The 27662-nt window shown below is 47.6% G+C and overlaps 1 protein-coding gene across 3 annotated transcripts in view; it reads left to right on the forward strand.

Moving 5' to 3' along the window:
• The window catches only part of RHPN2 (rhophilin Rho GTPase binding protein 2), a 77461-nt gene that overhangs the window by 9826 nt on the left and 39973 nt on the right, over positions 1-27662 (forward strand). The window contains exon 1 of one of the 3 annotated variants that reach the window (XM_083164746.1): positions 16211-16428. The exons of the other annotated variants lie outside the window; for them this stretch is intronic. Coding sequence (XP_083020872.1) covers positions 16360-16428 — 69 coding nt within the window. The 5' untranslated portion in view covers positions 16211-16359. Of the gene's footprint in view, positions 1-16210; positions 16429-27662 lie in introns of those variants that run through there. 3 annotated transcript variants of the gene reach the window in all.

The raw sequence follows: 27662 nt of genomic DNA on the forward strand, positions 1-27662 counted from the left end.
GGGCATGAAATACCACCTGTCGGCACATGTCGGCTCATAAAAACAGTGAAAAACCCCATGTCAACCTTTTGACTGTCGAGCTAGACAATGTCGAACTAATGACATGTCGAACTAATGACCTGTCGAACTAGTGACCTTTCGACCTAGAACCATGTTGGCCTTTTCCCATGTTGACCTAGACCCATGTCGAACTAATGACCTGTTGACCTAAAACCCTGTCGACCTTTCCCCATGTCAACCTAGACCAGTGGTCAGGGAACTCGGTCCTCATTACCCTACACAGTGCATGTTTTGCTGGTAACCCAGCAGGTGCACAGGTGTACTAATTACTCACGGACACATATTATAAGCTCCGCAGGTGGAGTTAATTATTCCACTTGTGATTCTGTGAGGAGACCTGCAAAACATGCACTGCGTGGGGTAATGAGGACCGAGTTCCCTGACCACTGACCTAGACCCATGTCGACCTTTTCACATGTCGACCTAATGATTGTCGACCATCATGCTGTAGACCAAATGACCGCATTCCGAGGTAACGGGGGAGTGGCTGCTGATATGCAGAATTGTCGCAAACATTCCAGGGGCATGTCATGCACTGTGATTGTGACTTGTACACAGACACTATGGGGAGTTCTATTTGAGATGGGATGTTGGTATGGGCAATCAATCAGTTCCTATCTATTATCTTCTATAAGGTGATAAATAAGACGCAGAGTCTGGTTGGTTGCCCATAACAACATCCTATCTGAAATAGAACTCCCATTTTAGTAAATTGACCCCTATGGCTCCAATGTTTCAGTTTTGGTGAATTACCACATACAGACTCTAAAAGAACAGCTTGTATAGGCGAAGCCACAAGTGTGCGTACAAATCACGCATGCGTGACATTTACATATTTTCATGGCGTCCAACTTTGCAGCAGTGCCAGCACTGGTCACTGATGAAAACGAGACACAGCAATTTGGTCACTCAGGGGTAGTTTATTAAGTGATAAAGGGTGAAATTTACCAAAATGGATTCGTAAAAAATAGGTGTATTCGTAGGCAGAAATACACCTATTTTTTACACATTTGTATTTTCGGGATTTACAATCCCGAAAATACAACAATTCGTATTCCTAATGATGGGACATTCGTATTTGTATTTACAAATACGAATGTCTACACCATCGATAGAATACGACAGAAATCACCATTCAAAAGAATGGTGGTTCCTGATTTACTAAGCAGCCGTACTGATAATACGGCTGCTACTTGGTGTAAAACAGCCACCAAAATACGACAGGAAAATACACCTTGATTGTCCTGTCGTATTTGGCTTTAGAAAAAAAAAACGGCGTAGGGTCCCCCCCACAGCTGTAACCAGCACCAGGCTGAAGGAGCCAGGGCCGGTAATTAAAAATCAGGGAACCCGACAAATAAGGGTTCCCCGGTTTTTAACAACCAGCCCCAGGCTCCAGGTCCAGGGCTGGTTCCCAAAATACAGGGGACAAAATGACTAGGGGTCCCCCGTATTTTAAGAACCAGCCCCAGGCCAAACCAGCCAGCAGGGTAATGTCACAGCCGGGGGACACTTATTATATAAGGTCCCGCGACCAAAACATTAACCCCCTGACCGGTCAGCCTGGCCAGGGGCCCTGGCAGAGTGGGGACCCCCCCAATGAAGGGGTCCCCCCCCCTCCAGGACTTACCTGACCAGGCTGAAGCCTGGTGCTGTCCCCGGTGACCCTGGGCTGTGGTCACCGGGCTGAGGCAGCCAATAGCAGCATTTGGCGGTGGAGCCGCACGATGTACACAGAGTACCGTGCGGCTCAGCTGTTCGTCTGGTTCGCGTTCTCGGTTTGCTTCTTTGCAAAGACCCCTTCCCTGGACTACGTCGCCCTGGGACAGGTGAGTATAGTTTCCTTCCACAGCTTCCTCCATGGATTTCATCGGACCCGGACACTGACAGCGACGACGACATGGACAGCGACGGTCGACATGGAGCCAGAAGACGACACAGGACCACAAGACCAGGACATCAGGACCAGGGCTACCTACGGGATGAAGATAGGTAAGTATTAGTATGTGTGGGCTTTGGATGTATTAAAGTTTTATTTTAAGTGTGTGTCAGTGTGTTTTATTTTACTATTTTTAATACTGTGGAACTACAAGATCCAGCGGGCCCTTTAATGCCCCGCAGGCTGGGACTTGTGGTTCTCCAAGTCCCAGCTTGCAGGGGAGGCTTGCTGGGACTCATAGTTCACCAGTATTAAACAATAGTTTATTCTTTTTTTTACACTGCCATCAGCCCGGTGACCACAGCCCAGGGTCACCGGGGACAGCACCAGGCTTCAGCCTGGTCAGGTAAGTCCTGGAGGGGGGGGGACCCCTTCATTGGGGGGGTCCCCACTCCCCCAGGGCCCCTGGCCAGGCTGACCGGTCAGGGGGTTAATGTTTTGGCCGCGGGACCTTATATCATAAGTGTCCCCCGGCTGTGACATTACCCTGCTGGCTGGTTTGGCCTGGGGCTGGTCCTTAAAATACGGGGGACCCCCTAGTCATTTTGTCCCCCGAATTTTGGGAACCAGCCCCGGACCTGGAGCCTGGGGCTGGTTGTTAAAAATCGGGGAACCCCTATTTGTCGGGTTCCCTGATTTTTAATTACCGGCCCCTTCAGCCTGGAGCTGGTTACAGCTGTGGGGGGGACCCCACACTTGTTTTTTTTTTCTGTTTTTTTTTTTACACCTTGCAGCCTGCACGGATCAGTCAGATCCGTGCAGACTGCCAGAAACATTTGTATTAGCGGCCGTATCAGCTCCTACCTGTCATTTTTCAAACCAAGCCTGTGACTTCACAGTTACAAGCTGATTGGCCAGTGATAAAAACAGGCACTTGATCACTTCACTGAGCTTAATAAACATGCCCCTGCATAAACATGCTCAGCGACCAATCGCTCCCTGTGTACTGCGCTAACATGGGAATAGATCTCAGTGGGTAACAAAACTCAGTGTCAGAGATGGGACGGGGGCACCAGCTGCCTTCGTGCTTTTCTAATGCATTATTTGAGTGACGTGATGATGGACACAAGTCAGATCATTAGAATCCAGATTATGTTGGAGCAGGTTCAGGTCACTAATCCCAGTTCAGTGGTCATACAGGATAACAGACCTTTAATGTGATGAGTTCCAGAAAGTGGCTTCCACACTTCCACCTAGAATAGAACTGCTGGTAGTCCCAGATATGGTAGTAGTAGCTGGCATAGAGCTACTGAGAGGCCTAGGGGTCTATTACAGCAACTGAGAGGCCTAGGGGTCTATTACAGCTACTGAGAGGCCTAGGGGTCTATTACAGCTACTGAGAGGCCTAGGGGTCTATTACAGCTACTGAGAGGCCTAGGGGTCTATTACAGCTACTGAGAGGCCTAGGGGTCTATTACAGCTACTGAGAGGCCTAGGGGTTTATTACAGCTACTGAGAGGCCTAGGGGTCTATTACAGCTACTGGGAGGCCTAGGGGTCTATTACAGCTACTGGGAGGCCTAGGGGTCTATTACAGCTACTGGGAGGCCTAGGGGTCTATTACAGCTACTGAGAGGCCTAGGGGTCTATTACAGCTACTGAGAGGCCTAGGGGGTCTATTACAGCTACTGAGAGGCCTAGGGGGTCTATTACAGCTACTGAGAGGCCTAGGGGTCTATTACAGCTACTGAGAGGCCTAGGGGTCTATTACAGCTACTGAGAGGCCTAGGGGTCTATTACAGCTACTGAGAGGCCTAGGGGTCTATTACAGCTACTGAGAGGCCTAGGGGTCTATTACAGCTACTGAGAGGCCTAGGGGTCTATTACAGCTACTGAGAGGCCTAGGGGTCTATTACAGCTACTGAGAGGCCTAGGGGTCTATTACAGCTACTGAGAGGCCTAGGGGTCTATTACAGCTACTGAGAGGCCTAGGGGTCTAATACAGCTACTGAGAGGCCTAGGGGTCTATTACAGCTACTGAGAGGCCTAGGGGTCTATTACAGCTACTGAGAGGCCTAGGGGTCTATTACAGCTAATGAGAGGCCTAGGGGTCTATTACAGCTACTGAGAGGCCTAGGGGTCTATTACAGCTACTGAGAGGCTTAGGGGTCTATTACAGCTACTGAGAGGCCTATTTCTGTTGCTATTTAGGCCAAGGATGCCCGCTACTATCTGTATGCATGCACAGTCAATCGATAATTGAACAGATTGCAAATTTGCACAACAGCGATCAGCTTGGAATCAGGCCCACTGAGCGCAATTATGCGACTTAGAAAACGGTGCAGCTTTTTATTCTGTAAATTGTGCTCCTCTCCCCCCTGGCCGGCCACTGCAGTGTATCCTCCTGTACACATGTAATTGGGCGGCTCAAATAACCTCTCCTTTCCATGTAAGTGTATAACTAGAACCAATCGCGTCTGCTGGGAACCAGCCCGTCCTTGTGAATAAAACATTGGCGTTTAGCTTGTGTCGTCTTTGTCTGTATATGATCCTCAGCACCTCGGACTGTTTGTGCTTATTTAACTCTCTCCCATGTGTGTCCTTGTAATGGATTCAAGTTGTAACACACAAAGGGACAATTGAGCCTCATACATATTTAATACGGAAGGTCGTGTCAATGAAGAGGTGTTTGTGGCAGAACATCTGTTATAGGAGAGGTGTCGTCATGTATGGAAATAAGACGTGTGTGGGTGCTGCTACTGTCACCTAGAGAGGGGATTTCTGTAGGCAGAACACATTCATCACTGCAAGAGCTATTACTACATTTACAGAATTATATGATAAAGAGCCTCATACTGTGCTGGAGTTATTCAGAACAAATCGCCAGAATAATATTGTGCGACATGGGCTGACGCCAGGGAAATTAGCGCAATGGGGGCTGAAGCGAAGAGCACGGGCCACCTTGGTTTGCTCTGCACCCATTATAAATCTAGCACTGTATGCAAGTGGTTCTGCCGTGTTCTGCACTCTCGTCTCCACACTGCGTCATACTGTATCTATCTTATAGACGGGCCTATTCATTATTCTATTCTTTTCTTACAAATGCAGAAACTGCTGTTCCCGTAAGCCTCCATTTATAAAGGTACCCCAATGGAGAGGGATTTTGGAAAACTTCTCCGGTGGGCCCCAGTTGGGCCGCTATGCATCATGGCTATTTCCACATTGCGCATGCACAGCAGCAAGCCATATACTGGGCTTGACTCATAGATGGACAGCAATTCCATGCTACATCCAAGCAGCACTGAGTTCCTGTCCGCTCTCTATTCTGCATTTAGCTGTGTGATCCCAACACTGTGACTGATGTCACAAGCTGGGATCCAACATTGCGGCATCACATGCACAGAGGTTACCAAAACCAGGTAACATGCAGACCCTTGGCTCCTCCCTCCTTAAATAAGTAAAGGGGGGATGACATACCCTTGTTTATAACAACACAACCATACCACTGTCCCCTCAACATGGGTCCTACAGGTGCTAACGCAAGGCCCAATGTGCACAGCATTAATAACAAAATAATGAAACCACTGTGCACCCCATGATTAATTATTCCTATGGACTTCAAAGATACAAATGGGCCTATTTAACAATATTAGATGTATCCTCATGAAATGTAACATTCCTTACATGCATTTTGGAACGTGTTTGTTGGGTAATTCGCTAAGGGAATGGGATAATTGGACAGACAATCAATAAGTCGACAGTCACTAGGTCAACACTCAAAAAAAAGTGAAAAACCCAATTTCAACCTAATGACCCTGTCGACCTAACCACATGTTGACCTTCAGTCATGTCAACCTTGTGGTGTCGACAGAGCCGGATTAAGCCTTCGGGGGCCCGGGGCACTTTAGAAGGGGGCCCCCTCCTACTTGGCATTACTGGCCGCAAAATGCATGGTAGAATATTACACTGTCAAAACTCAGTGTAACTGCAGTATAAACTTGGTCAATGGTCAACTGCAGGTTGATATAAATATATATAAATAACTAATACCCCTTTCACATCGCAGACACGGTTTAAAAACCGGTATTTTAAAACGGTAATTAAAACGGGTCAGAGCCTTAACAGTGACCCAGATTACCGTTTTAAATACCGGTTACGTGTCATTCACATAGCACTTGAAACGTTTCATCCAGAACACGTTTCAAGTGCTATGTGTGCCTTTTGCCTGTGCTAAGAATTTGGGGTACAGGCGTCCTTTAACCCCTTGAGTGGTGGGTTTTACTGGGGCAGGACAAACCTACCAGGGCAGGTTTATCCTGCCCCAGCAAAACCCACCACAGAAAGCCAGAAGCAGCCCGCCCCCCTCGCCTCCGCTCCGGCGTTAGTACGCCGGAGCTTCCTTGCTGCCTCTCTCCCCGAGTCCCCCCTGCCTAAGCCGCGGCGCCTGTCATATTTAGCAGTGACGTCGGCGGCAGGCTGGGGGATGTTCGCTGCTCGGAAGGACTCCGAGTCCCCCCGAGCCTGGCCGACCATACCCGAGCCTGCCGCCGACGTCACTGTAAAATGAGTGACAGGCTGTCGGACGGGCTGGGCTGGCTGGCGGGCGGGTCAGAGAAGCTCCGGCGTACCGATCGCCGGAGCACAGGTACAGGGGGGGGGGGACAATGACTGGGGGGACAGAAGGTGGTCACGGGGGTGTCCCGTAGAGGTGCTGCGCCAGTGGTGCACACCTGGACACCACTGGCGCGCACCTATTGTATAGCAGTGGGATTGTGCTTGTGCTTGTGTTGTTTGCCTGAAATACCGTTTCAGGCAAACTGTACACATTCACATTGCACAAAAAACGGCAAGGAACCGTGTAGGACTCTGCTTTTTACACGGTTCAAAATGCCAGTTAACTTAAAACGGTAAATTGCCTGTGGTGCATTCACAGTGCACCCTTAAACGTTTTAAAAAGGGAAAAAAACGGCAATATACCGTTTTAAAAGTGCGATGTGAAAGGGGTATAAAATAAATAACTAAAATACCACATAGAAAGCCTCTGCCTGTCCCTCTGTACCTAACTCCCTTGTAGAGCATTGACAGGCTCAGTGCTGACAGGCGCAGTCGGGGGGGGGGGGGGGGGGGTGTTTGGGCAAAATTATCTTGCCGGGCCCTTTCAGAGGCCAGGGCCTGGGACACCAGCACCCCCCTATCGGCTGCCCTGCAGAGAGGACACCATTCCGGGGTCTTGTCCGGGTCCGGGTTTTACCCTTATCCAGTGACAGGTAAGATTTCTAGGCACATCTATACAGCATTTCCTGCGGCCGCATCGCAATAGACAGCTCTTATTGCTAGAGCTGTCCTTTGCATTACGAATCGCATATGTTATGGATGCGGCAGCCGGCAATGTGTGGAAGGAAGGGGCGGCGGATGTTATAACATCCCGGCCTAGGCACTTTAATCAGCATTGGATGCAGAAGTCGGTGATGCTGCATTTTTGGAGATTGGTCCTGACGATGATAATGGAAAGATGATGGCGGTGCACCTGCCTACGCAGTCTGGCTTCGCAGGCTCGGATTGACCCTAATAGCTGCGATCACAGCGATTCCTGCAATCTTAGCGCAGAGCAAACCTTCTCCTATTGCTCGTCCTGTTCTCTTTCTTTTTTACAATCTGATTACGAATACTAGTGTTAAATACAATCAGACTGTTACTTGCGGCCACAAATTCCGCATTGATGTCATCATCCTTTAGGAGACATGAAGAAAAGATGTGCGTGTCCATTTTCAGAACCAGGAAGGCAATAGGGAATTCTGGACAATAGAGAACAGACGTCAGCGCTGGGTAATAAAAGCGGAGCGGGCCTAGCCACCCAGCGAGATTTACAGGCCAGCGGTAAGAAAGTAATGTCCTATTACTGCGTACACAGTATTTATAGCAGCCAGACGTTCCGAACACTCATTGTACACATCTTGACCCTGTCTCCTGATTGCCTCTGGGTCTCCTCACGGCATAATTATGTGTTATGAGGGGGTGGGGTGTTGCACGATGCAAGTGTCTGCCATGAATAGGGGTAATTAGCAGGGATGACAGGAGCGATGCTCAGCAAGGCTGAATATACATTATACACAGGCAGGGGGCTGGCGAAGACCACTTCACTGGGTCATAATGCTCACAGTATCCAAGGAAACAGACCTCAATTACTATTCTCTCTATTGTTAAAAAAAATGGCTTGATTAAGGCAGAAGGGGGCAACCAGTATACTACAAGTCCCAGCATGCCTTGCCTAATAATTCCAGCAGTGATTCCAGGCCAGTGCCTCAGGGCACAAGGATAGAAGTGTCAAATTAACTTGGGAAATGTTGGGTAAAAAAAGTCAGAAAACATTGTATTGGAATTGAGAGATTTACATTTCCATTGCAAACAAGCAAATGAGCTGTAATTCAACCCGGTCTCCAATTATCCCCATTTTTATTATTCTATTTTTTTTTTTGCTAAAGATTTATAATGTTTCTTAATTTTTTTTTTTATGACATCATCAAAAAGGTTGGGGGCTAGAACATCACAATGGCATTGAAAATAGATTTGGCGTTCCTGTAGCTGTCTCCTACACAGAAACGAATAACACATTTTACAAACAAAAATGTATACAGAATGCAGCCTATCAGGGGCAATGTAATATAGGAAGGAAAAACAAGGGGGTACACTGCGCTAAACAATATAAAATATTGAAGAAATCAATTCCTTAATTGGGATTTTAAAGAAGGGGGGGGGGGCATTTGGGAATAAAATGACATTTATTAAAATATATATAACATTTCAGCATGACATACTATAATTAAAAATATATTAGCACTATGGCAGAGGGAATAATGGGTAAGTCCAGTCAATACTGTACCGTATTTTTGAGAATCCACTGATCACTTGGTCCGTACCTATAATGCCTCTTTATTAAAATGAAGCCGAATCGGCTAAGTATAGTACAGCAGTTGATATCGGTATTATTTGTATCCAAAACATCCAAAAGTGGGGGCCCGCGGTAGGTTTCTTTAGGTGGAGTAATACTCTAAAGCTTGTATGAAACCTCCGTCCGGGTTGGGGCGTGTAGCTGCCCTGATGACTCGAACCAATTGGTGCCCACTGGTCAAGAGACTCAGTGAGTGGGGCGACTGATGAGGCTAGTCTGGACCCAAATGTATGGGGTCATTTCAAGGTGGATGAGACTGGATGTGGTTTGCCCTTTGGGTCAACACGTTTCGCCAGTAGCCTAGCTTTATCAAGGTGTGACACCTTTGATAACCTGTTACCAACTACCCCCCATTAGTAATATAGGAAGGGCCTGCATTCTCCATGCTGGTCCTCGCTTCTACCATCACAGTTACACCGTAGGCTGTGCCAGTGTCTCCTGTACACATGCTGGTCTCTGGGAACATGGTATCCATCCCATAAACTAGGTATGGCCATCGGTGTGATCATCATTGATGGTTGCCTTTGATGTTTATAGTGCAAATGGTCATCGATGGTGGCATACTATTTGGTGTATAACCCTCGATTTGCCTATCAATGGTCATCCCTTTTTGTTGACTGACTGGCATGTGAGTCAATCAGAACCTGGGGGGGGGGACTATTTGTCTATGCTGTACTATCTATGGAGCAAAACCATTTGGTTGTACAGATGACAGGACAATTATTGCTCCGCCTGGACAGTGGGAGCGCGGGGCAGGGCCTTGTTCTATTTATCCCAGGACAAGGCTGTATATAAAACGATCTCCCAATACGGATGGATGCCCTCAGTCGCTGGATGACGTTCAGTGTAATAATAGTAATATGTTCGGAAAGGAACTTTCACTTGTCACACTCTGATGTCACCCATAAATACATAAGTCACTTACTGCTCCCTGGAGTGACATAGCTGTGTAATTACCCATAGATTTACTCCTAATGTCCATGAGCTTCATATTACCACACCCATGCCTGGATGTGTTCGCTCAGCTGCCGCAGAACATAGCGCCCCCTTCCCTGCAAGGAAGGGGGCGCTATGTTCGGGTTCAGAGAAGGGATGCTATGTTCTGGCATAGAGAGGGGGGCTATTTGTTCTGGGGCCATAACATAGCGCCCCCTTCTCTGGAACATATCACGGTCCCATCTCTATGCCACAACATAGAGCATCCTTCCCTGCACCAGTACATAGTGCCCCCTTCCCTCCACCCGAACATAGTGCCCCCTTCTCTATGCCAGAACATAGCACCCACATCTCTATGACAAAACATTGTGCCCTGTTGCCAGAGCAGCTCGGCATACCCCAGACCCAGTGGCATATTTATAATGGGTGCAATGTGCATGGTGCACATGGCTCCTGAGTCCCAGGGGGGCCCACACTGCACACATTGCCCCTTCGGAGTCCCGTGATGAAGGCAGCGGCTCTGCCGGAATGGCAGAAAAAACTTTTTCATAGTGCTGGGCATGCGCAGTAGAGTCTGTGGCTTCTAGAGCTCAAACTCTACTCCGCTGTGCACTAGGGCAGTGCTGCGGGGAGAGGAGGAGGAGGCTGCACACGGGGCCTCCTCCTCTCTTAAAGCGCCTCTGCCCGACTCTCATGCACATGGCATCCATTGAGTGATCACTTATTTCTCCCAACTGTGGGTGTGTATCTGCTGTAATTGGAACATTTGGAAGGTTGGTACACGCCTAGGTGTGGGTGATGTATGGGTGTGGCCAGTGCAGTGTTTTTGTGGGCGTGTACAACACTTTCACTATATGTTCCAATGTCTCCCTAAATACTTAAAATTTAATTTAATTGCTACATTTTGGGTGAGATGTATTTAGCCTTGAGAAAAGATAAAGGGTCTGATTAGGCGGTAGACTCAGGCTCAGAAAACACCATTAGAGCGGCCCAACCCACTGTACCAGGTACAGCCCCATTTTGGCAACTTGGTCAATATTGACATATCCAACCGGTTGATTGACATGCTGAATGTCGACATTACAAGCATGTCAATAATCTCATGTTATTATTATGCTACACCCTGAAGCTAGACATATTGTTAGTAATGCTTTTCATGCCAAGAAAACACAGACATCACAGTTACATTGTCACAAAGATGCTCTGTGCAGCAGTCATCACTTGCCAATATAATGCATTATTATATCTTGTCAGCATAGATTTGTCCACTGGGAGCGCTGTCACACTGGTGTGTGAGGACAGAGCTTTGCATGAGCTGTACTCCAAGGGTGAAATGTAATAGGATGAGAGATTCAGAAAGTGAGAGATTTGGTAAGAAATCTCCAGTTTTTTTAAAGTGGCAACCATTGACACAGCAAAATCACACTGGTTTTGCTGTGTAAATGATTGCCACTTTAAAAAAACTGGAGATTTCTTACCAAATCTCTCACTTTCTGAATCTCTCATCCTATTACATTTCACCCCTGGTGTGTGATGTCAGAGCTGTGTGTGAGCTGTGCTCCAGGTGTAAGACGTCAGAGCTGTGTGGGAGCCAAGCCCCAGGTGTGTGACGTCAGAGCTGTGTGTGAGCTGTACTCCAGGTGTGTGACATCAGAGCTGTGTGTGAGCCGAGCTCAAGGTGTGTGACGCCAGAGCTGTGTGTGAGCTGTACTCCAAGTGTGTGACGTCAGAGCTGTGTGTGAGCCGTGCTCCAGGTGTGTGACGTCAGAGCTGTGTGTGAGCCGAGCTCCAGGTGTGTGACGTCAGAGCTGTGTGTGAGCTGTGCTCCAGGTGTGTGACGTCAGAGCTGTGTGTGAGCCGTGCTCCAGGTGTGTGACGCCATAGCTGTGCTCAAGGTGTGTGACGTCAGAGCTGTGTGTGAGCTGTGCTCCAGGTGTGTGACGCCAGAGCTGTGTGTGAGCTGTACTCCAAGTGTGTGACGTCAGAGCTGTGTGTGTGTGCCGTGCTTCAGGTGTACGACGTCAGAGCTGTGTGTGAGCCAAGGTCTAGGCGTGTGACGTCAGAGCTGTGTGTGAGCTGTACTTCAGGTGTACGACGTCAGAACTGTGTGTGAGCCGAGATCCAGGTGTATGATGTCAGAGCTGTGTGTGAGCCAAGGTCTTGGTGTGTGACGTCAGAGCTGTGTGTGAGCTGTACTTCAGGTGTGTGCCGTCAGAGCTGTGTGTGAGCTGTGCTCCAAGTGTGTGACATCAGAGCTGTGCTCCAGGTGTGTGACGTCAGAGCTGTGTGTGAGCTGTACTTCAGGTGTACGACGTCAGAACTGTGTGTGAGCCGAGCTCCAGGTGTATGATGTCAGAGCTTTGTGTGAGCCAAGGTCTTGGTGTGTGACGTCAGAGCTGTGTGTGAGCTGTACTTCAGTGTGTGCCGTCAGAGCTGTGTGTGAGCTGTGCTCCAAGTGTGTGACATCAGAGCTGTGCTCCAGGTGTGTGACGTCAGAGCTGTGTGTGAGCCGTGCTCCAGGTGTGTGACGTCAGAGCTGTGTGTGAGCCAAGAACTGTGCTCAAGGTGTGTGACGTCAGAGCTGTGTGTGAGCCAAGGTCTAGGCGTGTGACGTCAGAGCTGTGTGTGAGCTGTACTTCAGGTGTACGACGTCAGAACTGTGTGTGAGCCGAGCTCCAGGTGTATGATGTCAGAGCTGTGTGTGCTAGGCTTCACCTGTGGCCGCCGCGTTCGAAGGTGTGTGACGTCAGAGCTGTGTGTGAGCCGTGCTCCAGGTGTGTGACGTCAGAGCTGTGTGTGAGCTGTGCTCCAGGTGTGTGATGTCAGAGCTGTGTGTGAGCTGTGCTCCAGGTGTGTGATGCCAGAGCTGTGGGTGAGCTGTGCTCCAGGTGTGTGATGCCAGAGCTGTGGGTGAGCTGTGCTTAGGGAATTGCTCGGGCTCAGTGATGTCACAGCCAGGAGCCGCCTTTATTGCCAGTGTGAGAAGTGGTCATAACTCCTGCTGTGTGTGAGAAGTGGTCACCACTCCTGCTGTGTAATCACTTGCTGGCAGGGAGAGTGGCATTCCTCTCTCAATAGCTGTATGTATGTATGTGTGTGTGTGTGTGTGTGCCCGTGAGTGAGAGTGTGCATAATCACATGCTGGCAGTGAGAGTGGCATTCCTCTCTCAATAGCTGTATGTATGTGTGTGTGGGTGTGTGTGTGTGTGTGTGTGCCCGTGAGTGAGAGTGTGCATAATCACATGCTGGCAGCGAGAGTGGCATTCCTCTCTCAATAGCTGTATGTATGTATGTATGTATGTGTGTGTGTGCCCGTGAGTGAGAGTGTGCATAATCACATGCTGGCAGCGAGAGTGGCATTCCTCTCTCAATAGCTGTATGTATGTATGTATGTGTGTGTGTGTGTGCCCGTGAGTGAGAGTGTGCATAATCACATGCTGGCAGCGAGAGTGGCATTCCTCTCTCAATAGCTGTATGTATGTATGTATGTGTATGTGTGTGTGTGTGTGTATGTGTGTGTGTGTGTGTGCGCCCGTGAGTGAGAGTGTGCATAATCACATGCTGGCAGCGAGAGTGGCATTCCTTTCTAGGTGTGTGTGTATGTATATGCCCATGTGTGTGTGTAATCGCATGCTGGCAGCGAGAGTATTACCAGCAGATGATTGATGGGGTGGACGGCTCTCCATAGCGTCCTGCTATGCAAAGTCGTCCACCCTCAGGAAAATCGCTAAAATGGTCGAGAATCGCCAAGTGTGTATGGACCCTTAGTCTAAACTTAGTCTAAACTTAGTCTTAAGGTGCCCATACACTAGTAAGATTTATCTTCAGATCTGTCTGGTTGGAACAAAAACATGGTTATGGATGAGTGACAGTTTTCCAGCATTTCCAAGCAAATCTTCAACTGTCATTTGCTCTCATCCATAACCATGTTTTTGTTCCAACCAGACAGATCTGAAGATAAATCTGCATGTGTATGGCCACCTTTAGTCTTGTATTTCCTCCGCCAACCGGCGAAGAGGGGGTGGGCGCTGATGTTATGTGACATCAGCGCCCCCCGATTAATGCGGATGCCCATAAAAGGCTGGGCGTTTCCCTGCTCTGGCCTAATATTCGGCCTCACCATCCCCCTTTGGAGCGAATGGCTCTGGGAGTGTGAATTTCACCAAAGCCATTTGCTCCCATCGTCTGCACATGTGGAAATATGCACATGCGGCCCCCCCCCCCCAATTGGAACAGGGACAAATTTGTCCTGTTGCGATCCAACCCTATATTCCTGAGTGTTGTACTGATACTTTGTCCATCTCCTATCTGCGGAGGCTCAGGGATCATGTTATCACTCCCTGCATTGGGTGTGGTACAGGGGTCCAACAGTCGGGATCCCGACAGTCATTAGCCCGACGTCACGATCCCTACTGGCCAGACCCAGACAGCATGGTGAGCGCAACAAAGCCCCTTGTGGGCACGGTGGCTCGCTACGCGAGACACCTATTCTATTCTCCCTCTATGGGGGTCATGGACCCCCACGAGGGAAAATAGCCGACGGCCGTCGGGAACCTGGCTGTTGGTGTTTTGACAGTCGGGATCCCGACGTCAGATAAATGCCTGTCGGGACCCCGTCCGTCACCCCCTGCATTGAGGTTCTGATGAACAGTACTGATTCCACAATCCATGTCACTCCATCTCCCTTCCCTATAATCAGTAAATATTTATTTCAATAGATCTTTATTGTTTATTGTTCATTTCATGTTGTTGTTGTTGTAATACTTGGATTGTGTACATATTTCTGCATCATATTTGTTCATTGTAAAGTAAACAGATGTATATTTGTCACAGAATCTAGGAAGCATTGTATGTAATGTAATCTGTGTTTATTTAGTTCCAGCATTGTGTGACTATGTCTGTGTTACTTTTTGCATGAATGCTTTACTTCTGTTTTCAACATAGAAAGATAGGTATACCATACCTCCCAACTTCTGTGTTGAGGAAAAAGGGAGCGCCCGAAAAGGGGGCGGACGTATGCAAATAAGGGCGTGGCTTATGCTAATTAGTCGCAACCTCATTTTCATACGAGAATAGACGCTGTGCGCATGCGCACAGCATCTATTCTATTAGATTGGGGGGTCTCCCAACTGCCACCCCCCGCAGCAGGACAATGCCTGCCGCGGGTGGGACAGCGGGACAGGACCCGAAAATCGGGACTGTCCCGCTGTAATCGTGACAGTTGGGAGGTATGCTATACAGTCATTAGGTCGACGCATATTAAGTCGACATTCATTGGGACGACCACTAGAGGTGGACATGGTTTAGGTGGACCCATGAAAAAATGTGAAAAACTCATGTCAACCTTTTGACTGTCGACCTTCCCATTGTCGACCTAATACCTGTGACGACCTTCCGACCCTGCCATCATAGCCACATCCACCTATTTCATGTGTCAATGGCAAAAGTATTATACATCGTTCATAAAACATCAATGAGTATGAATCATCGATGGTCGATGGGCATCCCTAGTGTGAACTACTATACTGACCTATGACCTATGTACAGAGGGGGGACCATCCAGCACATGATCACATGTATGTTTATATGTGTAAGCGGAATGGGATCATTTGTCAGACTGCATTTAGGTCTACAAGCATTAGGTCTACACCATTAGGTCTACTTGCATTTAGGTTGACCCGACTGAAGGTCGACATGGGTTAGGTCGACAGGGTCATTAGGTCGACAGGGTCATTAGGTCGACATGTGTTAGGTTGACAGGTGTTAGGTCGACAGGGTCATTAGGTCGACAGGTATAAGGTCGACAGAGTCATTAGGTCGACGCTCGGCACATGTCGACTCATAAAACAGTCAAATTACCCCATGTCAACATTTTGCCTGTCGACCTTCCCCATGTCGACCTAATGACCCTGTCGACCTCATAAAAGTCGACCTAATGACCCCGTCGACCTAATGACCCTGACGACATAAGTCATGTCGACCTTCAGTCATGTCAACCTAACTGCATGTCTACCTAAATGCAGGTCGACCTAGTGGTGTAGACCTAATGCTTGTAGACCTGAATGCTGTAGACAATATGACCATATCCCGTGTAAGCAGCCCAATCTGCACTACATGATCAGCACTGCTACCCAGGGGCTGCCCCATGGAGCTTACAATCTACAATAGTCCTTATTAATCACATTCACACCAATCCACAGCAATGTCTGTCTATAGTACACACAGTAGCATCAGGACTGAAGGGCTGAGCGCCTCTGTGTAATAATGTATGTACATGCAGAACATGACACATTGTTATCAGACAGCTGGGGCAAAGTACAGAGCCAGGGGTGTGTCTGACATGTCACCGATGGGCGGGGTTATGCTTAGCCCCGCCCCAGGCAGTGAGACAGTCCCAGACTCTGGCTGCTGCTGAGCAGTAAAGAGAAGACTGCAGTCAGTTCAGACACCTGAGCCACAGAGTCTGTATCCCAGAGTATACAGTACAGCCCCCCCATACACAGCAGGAGGGACCCCTGCACCCCCCTACCCCAGACATGACTGACACTCTACTACCAGGGAGCCTGAAGGGGAATATGCTGCCAGATCAGAGCTACTTCCGAAAGGTAAGACAACCTTCGCTGTTCCAGTGCTCCTGGGGGACTGGCAGTCACCTGCTCTGCATGGCGTATACAGGTGAGGCTGGGTAACAGCACTGCCTGGGACACACTTGTGGCTCTCCAGCTGTTGTGGAACTACAAGTCCCAGCATTCTGTGGTTATGAAAGGTGCTTATGTGATCACTAAGCCTGTTGTCCTGTAATAATGATATTGATAATGTATGTGTACATGGCACAGACGTTCTCCCTGGCGGTCTGTGGCTGCGTCTATTGCCTGGCACAGTGTGGGCACCCCTTTGTGTGGTGACTCAGGCTCCTATCACCAGTATCAGGGTGACTTCTATGCCCGGCTCTTGTCGCTGTTGTTTGGGTTTGGCGCTGCCCTTGGATATGTCATAGGGTGGAACTAATTGTATTGATCACTTGGAAAGTTTATTATAGAGGGGTGTGAGCTGCTCCCTGTATGAGTGGTCACTTATGTCATGTGTCATACACCTGGAACTCACTGTATATTGTGCAGGAAATGCTTTTACTGCAATCTGTCAGTAATAATAACAGGAAGGCCAGAGGTGTTGGTAAGGACAGGTAGAGCCAGTGTTGCTGTTAGTAACTGGTGGTGGGTAACCGTGGCTCCAACAGCTGGTGGAGTTATAACTATTATTTACAATATTTTATTCCAGCGGGGAACCTGCGAATCTCCAGCTGTTCTGGAACCACAAGTCCCTCGTGCTGTCAGGGAATGCTGTGACTTGCAGTTCCACAGCAGCTGTCTTGCCTAGCCCTGATAAGTCCACCCAGGTGATCTATAATAACTTCCTACTATATATACATCTGACAGTCTGCACTGTCATACTCTCTCATTGAGGGGCAAATTTACTAAGCCCGGTGATAATGCAACAGCCAATCAACTCCTGTCATTTTTTTTCAAACCCAACCAGTAACTTGATAGGTAGGAGCTGATTGGCTGCTGCGTTATCACTGGACAATTTATCATTTCACCGGGCTTAATAAATCTGCCCCATTGAGGGGTTGTGAATAGACCACCCCCCCCCCCCCCCCCACCCACTTCTCCCTTCTATTCACATGACAATAGTAGAACTTTCAATGAACACAATTAGTGTTAGTTTTCCATTCCGGGTCATTTAGTTCTGAAGCTCTTCACATAATGGGCTGGGTGGGTGACACTGGTAATGGTGAGAGAACGCGACATCTTTATATATTGCAGATATATGGCCTTCGATGGCCCGAGAACCACTTCATAACAAGGGTCAGAGCTGGACAGTGACGGGCTGCCGGCAGGACAATACATTCTGCTGTCTCTGAATCAGTGCAGGAGTCAAGAAATAATAGTCCAGAGGGGTATGGATCATTAGGTCACCAGCATGATGGTCGACAGTCATTGGGTCGACATGGGGGTAGGTCGACAGTCAAAAGGTCGACATGGTTTTTTTTTTTTTTTTACATTTCCCCCCAAATGTTGACACAGTCGACATGGACACTGAAACATAGCACCGCTTCGCTCGCCATGCTTCGGGCACACTATTTTATTCTCCCACCACGCCCTAGTGGATGGTAGGGCATGAAATACTGCTTGGCGGCATATTTCGGCTCCAAAAAAAAATGGGAAAAATCCCATGTCGACCTTTTGACTGTCAACCTAACCCATGTCGACATAACGACCCTGTAAACCTAGATGCATGTCGACCTAGACACATGTCGACCTAAATGCATGTCGACCTAATGACTGTGACATCACTAAATAATATCGTTAATGATATCGGTCAGTGTGTATGCCCTGTATCATTCAATGATATCAGAGGTACCCAGCTTTAAAGTGAAGAGAGATAAAATGCCGGCCAATCAGTTACAAACTGCCGTGTTACAGGCTGGTTGTGAAAAATGACAGTTCAGAGCTGCTTGTATGATACTTCACCACTCTCCACTTTATATCTTTCTCTCTGCCCCCAATATTCTATTACCCTAGACAACACAGTGCGCATCTCCAAAGTGCTGTGAAGCTGCTCATCGGAAATGTTTTCCTTGCCCTCATTAAATGCAGGTTAAGTTTAGAACGTATGAAACATTCCGCCGACAAGTTCTAGCCCGGTACGCACAAAATGGCTGCGGGGTTCACATAAGCTTTTTCACCCCCCTCAGAAGGCACCATCGCTCCTCACAAGTCTGCCACTGTTGGCACTCGGACTGACTTCAGTCCTTCATGTGGATGAGCCCCACTACACATATTAAGAGCACATGGAAGGAAAGGCTATGGTAAGATCACAGGTCTGCCCCCCACGCTGAGCGCAGAAATCAAAAGAAGAATTTTTGCTGTTATCTTAGATCTTTCTCCTTTGTGTCAGGGTTACATTTCTGGAATAACCAGTCCTTGTTCACATTACTGTAGTTACTCCTGTGCAGACTTCTCCATTACAGCTGGAAGCGAGGCTTAACCCACTCCGCCAGCAGTGCTGAATGTAAGGGGTTAATTGCTGCAAGGCCTATGGACAAAATGTTTTTTTTTTTTCTGCATCCTTCCTAAATATTTAACTATTGCATTATGGCCCTCATTCTGGTTGTCTCGCAAAGCAGTGTTAGTTCAATGCTTTGTGAGCCTTGTAGCGCCACCCGCGGCCGAACGCCCACCCCCCACTATTCACCGACTTACCCTGCAGCGCTGCCAATGGATGATTTACATATACATCTATTCGTAGCCTTGCAATGATGCCCGAAATCATTCGATGGTCGCCAACCATCGAATGATTTCTGGAGCGCTCCCCAGTGCCTTAGATTAGCGGCGCCCTGCTCCGTGAACAGGGCGGGCAGCCGACATCCGGTGACATCAGCTGCCCGCCCATGGAAGGCTGGTAGCTGTCCCTGCTTGCATGGGGATGCCCAGCGGTTTTCTGGGCGCACCCAGCATTTTTCGGGGTACACCCAGGACACACAAACGCCCCCTACCCGCCCCCCTGCTGGGAGCGCCACCAAGACTATGCAAGTCTCCGAGGGTGTCTGAGGTGAGGACATGCACATAAGCGATTATGCTAGGGATACCACCTAGTCCCTTTAATTCCGGACACATATTAATTACACAGGTTCTGTGGCTGGCTGACTTCAAGACTCCACTTCACCTGATTTTAAACTGCCACAGAACCTGTGTAATTAACATGTGTCCGGAATTAAAGGGACTAGGTGGTAACCCTAGATTATGCGCATGCGCAGGAAGTAAACATCAGTCGCCTGAACAGAATCAGGCCCTATATGTGAATAAAGTCTGTTTCGCCTAAAATGAGAGTGATGTTAAATATCCCAGGGTGTGCACTTAAGGTGGTATATACAGTATAACAGCGCACATTGTATTGTGTTTAGTTCACAGCACCTCAGGCTGCTTCACAGGGCATAATACCGTGACAGTCATACATGTTTTGGGGGGGTGCTCATGTTATCACCCCCTCCGAAATAACTGATCAGTACATTCCTACATATAGCTCCCACAGCGCTGGCACCTATACGACGAGGCATTGTATAATCACCAGACTATAGTTCATTGTTCCACAAACAGAGGTCTCGCAGCTAACAAGATAATGATGTTATATTACTGGTCACCAATTGTTTTTGGAAAGTGGTCTTAATTGGTTTTGCTGTGCTCACACCATAAGGAAATTGCTGTAATCCCCTTTGGTTTACCTGATACTCCTCAGGTGATAGGAGCAAACACTCAGATCCTTACTTAATACTGAACAAAGGAACTTTAAGGAACTTTATCTGGGACATTTAAATACAGTTTAGACCCAGGGAACACCCTGCTGTGTCCTTTAAATGTGGAGTCTACATTCTCTGTACAAAGCACCTCTAACGTTATCCTCTTCCCTGGCAGGGCCAGGATAACAATGGAAAGTGGAAAGATAATCTTATTGCCGCTTTCCTTTCTTTTTGGTGTTTTTTGTTTGGGCTCCGTAAGAGGCCATCTGTATCATTAAATACTTGTGGCTTATTTCCCACATTTACATGGCAACTGATCTAGTGAGCAGAGAGGCTTTAATTCTTCCCTCTGAGCTCCGAACAGTCTTTGTTGTTATTTTCTTCATCCATTAGTGAATATGTGTGAGTATACCCTGCCTGCTGTGAATAGTGAAGGGGTAATTTGTTAGCTTCACTTAATACTACTCGTATATTTTGTCTTTGCTTGGTTGAGCATCCACTCCACACCCTTGTTGTTTCTACGTCAGCCCTGATTCCTGCAATAGGAATTAGGAGCCACATAGCATAAAATAATCATTTACTTCAGTTCATTCAATGCTGCCAGTTAGAAGGTGGGTATGGTTCATAGGGCCATTTATATTAAGGATGACTTCTATTGGTCAACAGGCCATATGTTGACACATAAAAAGGTTGACATGGCTTAAGTTGACAGGGTCAAAAGGTAGACACAAGAAGTTTTGTTGACATGGAAAAGGTCGACATGAATTTTTATACATTTTTGGTGTCTATGTCGACTTACCTATAAGTGTATCACGTCGCTCAGCACACTATTATATTCTCCCTCTATGTCCATTTGGATATGGCCATAACTGTGTGGAGTTTGTATATTCTCCCCATGCTTCTGTGGGTTTCCTCCGGGTACTCCGGTTTCCTCCCACATTCCAAACATATACTGGTAGATTAATTTGCTCCTAACAAAAAGTAAACCTAGAATGAATGTGTGTGCGTGTACATGTGGTAGGGAATATAGAGTGTAAACTCCACTTAGGCAGGGACTGATGTGAGTATTTAAATATTCTCTGTACAGTTCTGCGGAATATGGGGGTGATTCTTGTTAAGACGCATTGCCGCCATCCCCCACCCCCATTACACTACTATGGAGCGAATGGTTAGGTGCATGTTAAACTCATCCAAGCCTTTTGCTCGCAGGGACGAATTTGGCCCGTTATGAACAGGTCTGAATTGGCCTTCAGGTGTATTATCAGCTTCTAGGAAGGGAAGGCCTAAGGAGGACGCATGGGTTCTGAACCGTGAACCCACACCCATATGTACTCACACCCATAACAATGGCCGTGGGTCAAACGTCTTTTCTGTGTTACTTTTACCTTTGCTCACACTTATTACACACACTCACACACAGCCAGAATATTAAAAATTGTCATATAAATGTCACCATGACTTTATTAGGGACCTTATGGAAGAATACTAAAACATATATAGGGTTAGTGTGCATTAATGTCCTGTCCCGACATGGGAGATACCTGTCTGCGTCACCAGATGTCTTTCTGTATTGGATCTTGTATTATACAGTGACTGGGCTTTATTTATACAGGGGGTTATTCTGGTTCACTCCTTCTGGCAAATTCCTTCTTAAATGGACAAAACCATGTGCACTGCAGGGGGGCAGATGTAACATGTGCAGAGAGAGTTAGATATGGGGGAGTTATTTTGTTTCTGTGCAGGAAAAATACTGACTGCTTTATTTTTACACTGCAATATAGATCTTACTTTGAAGTAAAACCCCACCCAAATCTAACTCTCTGCACAAGTAACATCTGCCCCACCTGCAGTGCACATGGATTTGGCCATTTGAGAAGGAATTTGCCAGAAGGAGTGAACCAGAATAAGCCCCACAGTCTGTATAATACGGACACTACTCCACACTGCTGATCTCGCAGCACCGTTGCCACACAAGCAGTTAAGGTTCCCCTAGGATTGTATACGTGCTCATTACTGGATCTACAGGAACAACATGCCCTTGATAATTAAATTACCCTGGAATCTGCAGAAATAATGTCAAATTTGCGGTGACCCTGATAAATCCCGTGGCTCAAAGAATCTGCAGCAATTAGTCAGGGGCCCAGGAACTGGGGGGGAATGGGGCCACCCCATGCTCGCTGCAGAACATTGCATGTCTGAGTTCTAGAGTTGGCTGTGCTGCTTACAGATCTGTGGAACCGAGAGCACGTATACACCTGAAACAGGTCATGTGCTATAGACATTCCTTCCTGTAAATACAGAAAGTGTCTGGGGTCTCTGTAATAATCCCAAGCTGACAGCCAGGTACCAGGTGTGATGCCGGCTGACCCCACTCAGATGCATTGTTCTCGCTGCTAGTTTATGTCATACTGACACATTCACGAGCACTTGCCTCTGTGACTACTGCAGAATGAGCAGCCCCCACAGGCTGGGCCTTAATGACGGGTTACACGTCAGATAACATGGGTGATACAAGACGTGTGCCAGGGGTGGGGGTAGTGTAATGCTACTAGTATAATTGGAACACTTCTAGAGATCAGACATCTCATTGAAGAAAACATTTCTTGGTGATGACTTCCATGGGTTAGTCACCCTTTCACACTACATACATAACAGAGATTTATGCTGCTTCTGATGCTGGGTACACACCAGGATGACGAGGGTCTGAACCCATCAATCTAGATCCAATTCTGACCAATTGGATGTAGATTGTGTGGTGATTGGGCCCTTTTCGGATGCGTGGCCCCACGGGTCGGTCGTCGTTATTCAGATCCTACCTGCAGCAGGTAGGATCTGGAAACGGGCATACACCCTGGTGCGGGTCGACATCGGATTGGAACCCGCTGATGGTACACATCGTGAGCGGGTCGTGTGCTCCGCATGATCGTGAGCGGGTCGGACGAGACACTGACAACCCGCTCACGATGTGTATCGTGAGAGGGTCGTTCTGGTGTGTACCCGCATAAGGGCTATATATCTTGGCCATAGGGGGCACTGTTCCTTTGAAGTTTTCAGCTGATAAAATCAGTTTTACAAGCCACGTCCGCTGCAATACAGCGCCAAGTCGCAATAATAATTGGAAAAAAATGTCATAACAGAAAGTGAAAGCCATTTTTGCAGGGACACTGGTCTGTTTCAAACTTGCTGGATATGGAGAGTGGAGGCTGTGAAGACAGATTGGAGTTAGGAGCAGATAGGGACTGAAGGGTATGGTAGAGAGTTTGTGGGCTAAAAGATGTCACAGCTCAAAGTGAAAGTTAAAACTGTCACAGCTCAAAGTAAATTTACAGTGCAGAAAACATCATTTTGTCAGGCTTTTTTAACTAGTGGGTTATAATATAGGTGAGCAGGATCTGAGGATCCGTGGTACCAGATGGATTTAGTGTCAAATTAACAACAAACAGAAACCCACACAAACTCCGCACAGTTCGGCCCATGACCTCAGTGCTGAGAGGCAGCAATGCTAACCACTACACCGTTTGTACGGAAGCTTTATCCTTATGTGTCTTTCAGTTAAGGAAAGAGTTAATTGAGAGGTGAGTGTTGTATAAAAATAGCTCTTTTCATGTGTATAAAACTTGTTTATAATGAGGATTTACGAGCGGGGAGATTAGCGTGGGAGGAACTGCCATTTTATCTAGCAATGATCCACCTAGTTTACACTCTGCGGTATCATCTAATTAGCCAATGGCTCACTTACAGTATGCCTGTTACTCGGCATCAAACATCCCCCGACAGCACCTGTCTGCCGATCTCACCAGATGCTGGGAGTTGTAGTCCCACACAATGTGGTATACAAATGTAACATTCACAATGTCAGCACCAGAATATCAACATAATCTGAAGGTCAGCGAGGCCGGCGTATTGTCAGATGAAATCTCTGCACACACAAATGTCGATATTGCAAGAATGTAGACAATTGGCATGTCGACGGTACATTTTTCCATTGTTATTTGCAGCCTAACACAAAACCTAATGCCAACACTAACCTCAGCCTAATGGCCCCCGTACACTATGCGTTTTGGCCAAGATTCTGGCGGATCGGGTGAAATCATCCCAAATAGCATGTGTGTGACATCCGATGCGCGGTCCTGCATGCATCATACCGGAGATCATACATGCTTGTCGGACCCCCTCCCCAGCGGCGGGAAAAGGTGATCACATGCAGAAGTACCGCATGTGATCCTGCTGCCTGGGCGGGGGATTCAATGCGACTTCTCCCGTAGTGTATGGGGGGCCTAAACCCAACACTAATCGCAGTCTATGGGGTACATTTACTGAGTGTGAGTTCAGATGGATGTACAATAAAAATGGCCGCCGATATGGTGTAAAGTTGGACAGTTGCGTGATCCCTCTTATTTTTAAATGCCATCATTCCTTCATATATTTTTACAATTACTATGGATTTTTTTGCTTTGCTTTTTTGGAGTGCTAAGCGCGACTGATTGAGAGGCACTTAAGTGGTTGCTTTTCCTTTGAGCCCCAGAGGGCACTCCTGTAATGTGAGCACCCAGTGCGGCTTGGTTACTGATCCCGACCTTCACAAGCCTTTCCCAGACAGGAAGCAGAGCTGTTCTGGACCGGTTACCAAGTACAAATATCTGCCAAGCTTTTCAGTTGCCGACTGTGATTGAAAGAAACCCCCTCCCTGTTAATTATCCACCCATGCTTGATGGGTGAAGAGCTCTTGTTGCCTCAAAGCGCTGCCAAGCGTCCAGAGCCAAGGTGGGCAGACCCTGTGTCACCAGCTGTTGTGGCACTGATCCCATTGGCTGGTATGACATGCTGGCATTTGGTGCTCAGCAACAGATGGAAACCATATATTGCCCGGGTGTGTTCTACTGAGCATCTTATTGACAATACGCCACAGACGTGCAGTACAACACTTAGACCCTGACCACACATACCCTCCATAAACTAGACATGTGCCCGGGCGAACACAACGGGCAAAGATCAGAACATATAAAGTCCAGCGCTCTTGTTTTCTATTCCACACACGGGTACAGGGGCTTATTATTATTATTGTTTATTTATATGGCGCCACAAGGGTTCCACAGCGCCTGGCAATACATAAATGATTATATCCATTTCTGAAATGATTTCACTGATTACCTGTTTCTGAAACTACAAAGACTCCGGCCCGGAGCTCACGACGGCCCTGATTGGACTGGTATTTTTTACTTGTGCAATTTAGCAAGTGATGATTTATCTGGCATTAGGTATACTGCGCCTAGATATGCGCCCCACTGCTGCAGCGCTACTCCAAGGGGCAAGATTTACCCCATTTAGGACAAAACCCAGCGGCGGCCAACTCACGGCTGGTGCAAAATTCAAATCTCTTTGCAAATGAAGGGGCGCATCACCTCTGTCATGTATTATTTACCTGTACTCTTATATTTGCATGTATACAGCTGGGGACGGCATGTACCTATTTCCCTATATTTATGGTTCGTCTCATGTTCTAATCACTGCAGACATCCGTCAGGTTACTTCAGTCTATAAACCTTTTACAGTAATTTGTGCCAAGGAATTTATATTATACAGTATGTCTGTGGAAGTCTGTTGTAGATTTATCTTACAGGCAAGGGCGATGTACTCATTTGTATATGTATTTTTACTTTTTGGTTTGGGAGAGTACAATCCTACTTTAAAAGGTCTTCCCTAACAGTACCCCCCCCCCCCCCCCCAAATTATTTGTACCTTAACCCCCAATTTTTATTGTATAGTGCATCTATATGCATTGAGTAATGAGCAGGTGACAATGGGAAGTGTTCCGGACGTGACTATCGGTGAGTCTGTAATTGTGTGGAATGTACAGCGATATCGGTAAGACGGTGAACTTTGACCCGGAGTTACCTGAGGAGCTGGAACCTCATAAAGATGGCAGCCCCAGGGCCCCACTACCTTCGCCACTTTATTGGTCTGTACACTAAATGGATTATGTTTTCAGTCTGGATCCCTTCTGTGTAAATCAGCAAAGTGTTTATCACCCAGTCAGAGTTGGGACAACGCTTTGTGTCGGCAAAATGTCTCCAAGGAGCAGCTCTGTGTCGTATCATATTATATAACAGACACCTAAATGCATAATTATAGATGAAGTGGTGTGTTCAGTAATAGCTGCAGTAGTACATGTGCAAATAAGCTAAAGTTATTGGAAGGTGGACAACATTCTTAGTATAACATTATGATATGATGCCGCCATCTCTTCCAGCCTCTGCAGACGCACGTACAAGCTTATACTCAGCTTGGCATCATCTCCAGTTGCCTCTATAGAGTCCGGTATATAAGGAAGGTGAGATTTCCTCACCTCCGCATTATTGCTCCATAGCTGTTGCACTAATCTGGGAACCATGTGAGACTTTGTCACACAAGGCCTGGTTATTATAGGGCGGTTCCAGCTACAGTTACAGGTCCCTGTCATAGCGCTGTAACCAGCCCCTGTCACACCTAACGCTTCTGATGTCTCATCCCTCACAGCGAGGGACTTAGGGGCTCATTACAGTTAGTGGTAAGTCCGTCACATCAGGGCAGCAAATACAGTCACAGTATTTGCCCTGCATGTGGCATTGGGTGCAAGAATTGCGCTGGGCAACAGTTATATCTGACCCTAACCCAGCCCCACGGTGTGGAACTGGGAAAATAATTGAAAAAGCATTTAGTTGAAAGCCATCTACTATTAGTAAATGCCCCAGTAAACCCCTTTTATCCTGCCCCCCTTCACCCAGTCAGCCCACAACTGTCATTTTTCAACACGGTCTGTAACATGGCAGTTAGGACATTTTGAAGCTTGGTACATCTGGCCCAGAGAGCGTGCGTCTGCCATTAAACCCCAGGATAGATTGTTTCTGAATAAGAATAAGAACAGTTAACGTACAAACTTCCACGGTTACATCGCATCACGGGGACGTCACCAAGAGAAAATACAAGGTTTGGAACATGTCATTAGAGAGCAGCCGTCCTCAGACTGGACGTAATTACAGGATTCACATGGGGGTTATCCAGCTCTGTGGCTTCCCAGTACATCGGTCATGTGGCTTCCCAGTACACTGTCTCAGTACACCAGTCAGGGGTTAAAGTGAGGGGGAACGGGGTGGAACTGAGTTCCACCACCTCTAATGGTGAGGTGGAACATTTTAACCTCCACATTGGCCCTGAACAGTAATTCTCACAGAAAACCATTCTAGTTTGCAGGGGGATGCCAAAAAGCCTACCTCTGGCCCTGGCCCTGTCTCTGTCTAATGGGAGTAGGGGAGGGGGTTTAATTAGGTGGCATAGAGAAATGAGCTCCCCCACCTCTGCATGACCACTTTATGCCAGGAGTGCCGACTCTCCCGGAATGGCCGGGAGTCTCCCGAAAATCGGGACCCCCTCCCGGCCCCCTGGAAGGGTGGGCAACCCTCCCGGATTCAGGGGGGACCCCCCTGTGCCCCGGATCGAGGCATTAAAATGCCGCAATCCTCGGGTCTCAGAGTAGGGAGAGGAGCTAAAATGACACAATCTCAT

This window comes from Crinia signifera, chromosome 11, assembly GCF_055691185.1.
Source record: "Crinia signifera chromosome 11, ASM5569118v1, whole genome shotgun sequence".
Taxonomy (NCBI): Eukaryota; Metazoa; Chordata; class Amphibia; order Anura; family Myobatrachidae; genus Crinia; species Crinia signifera.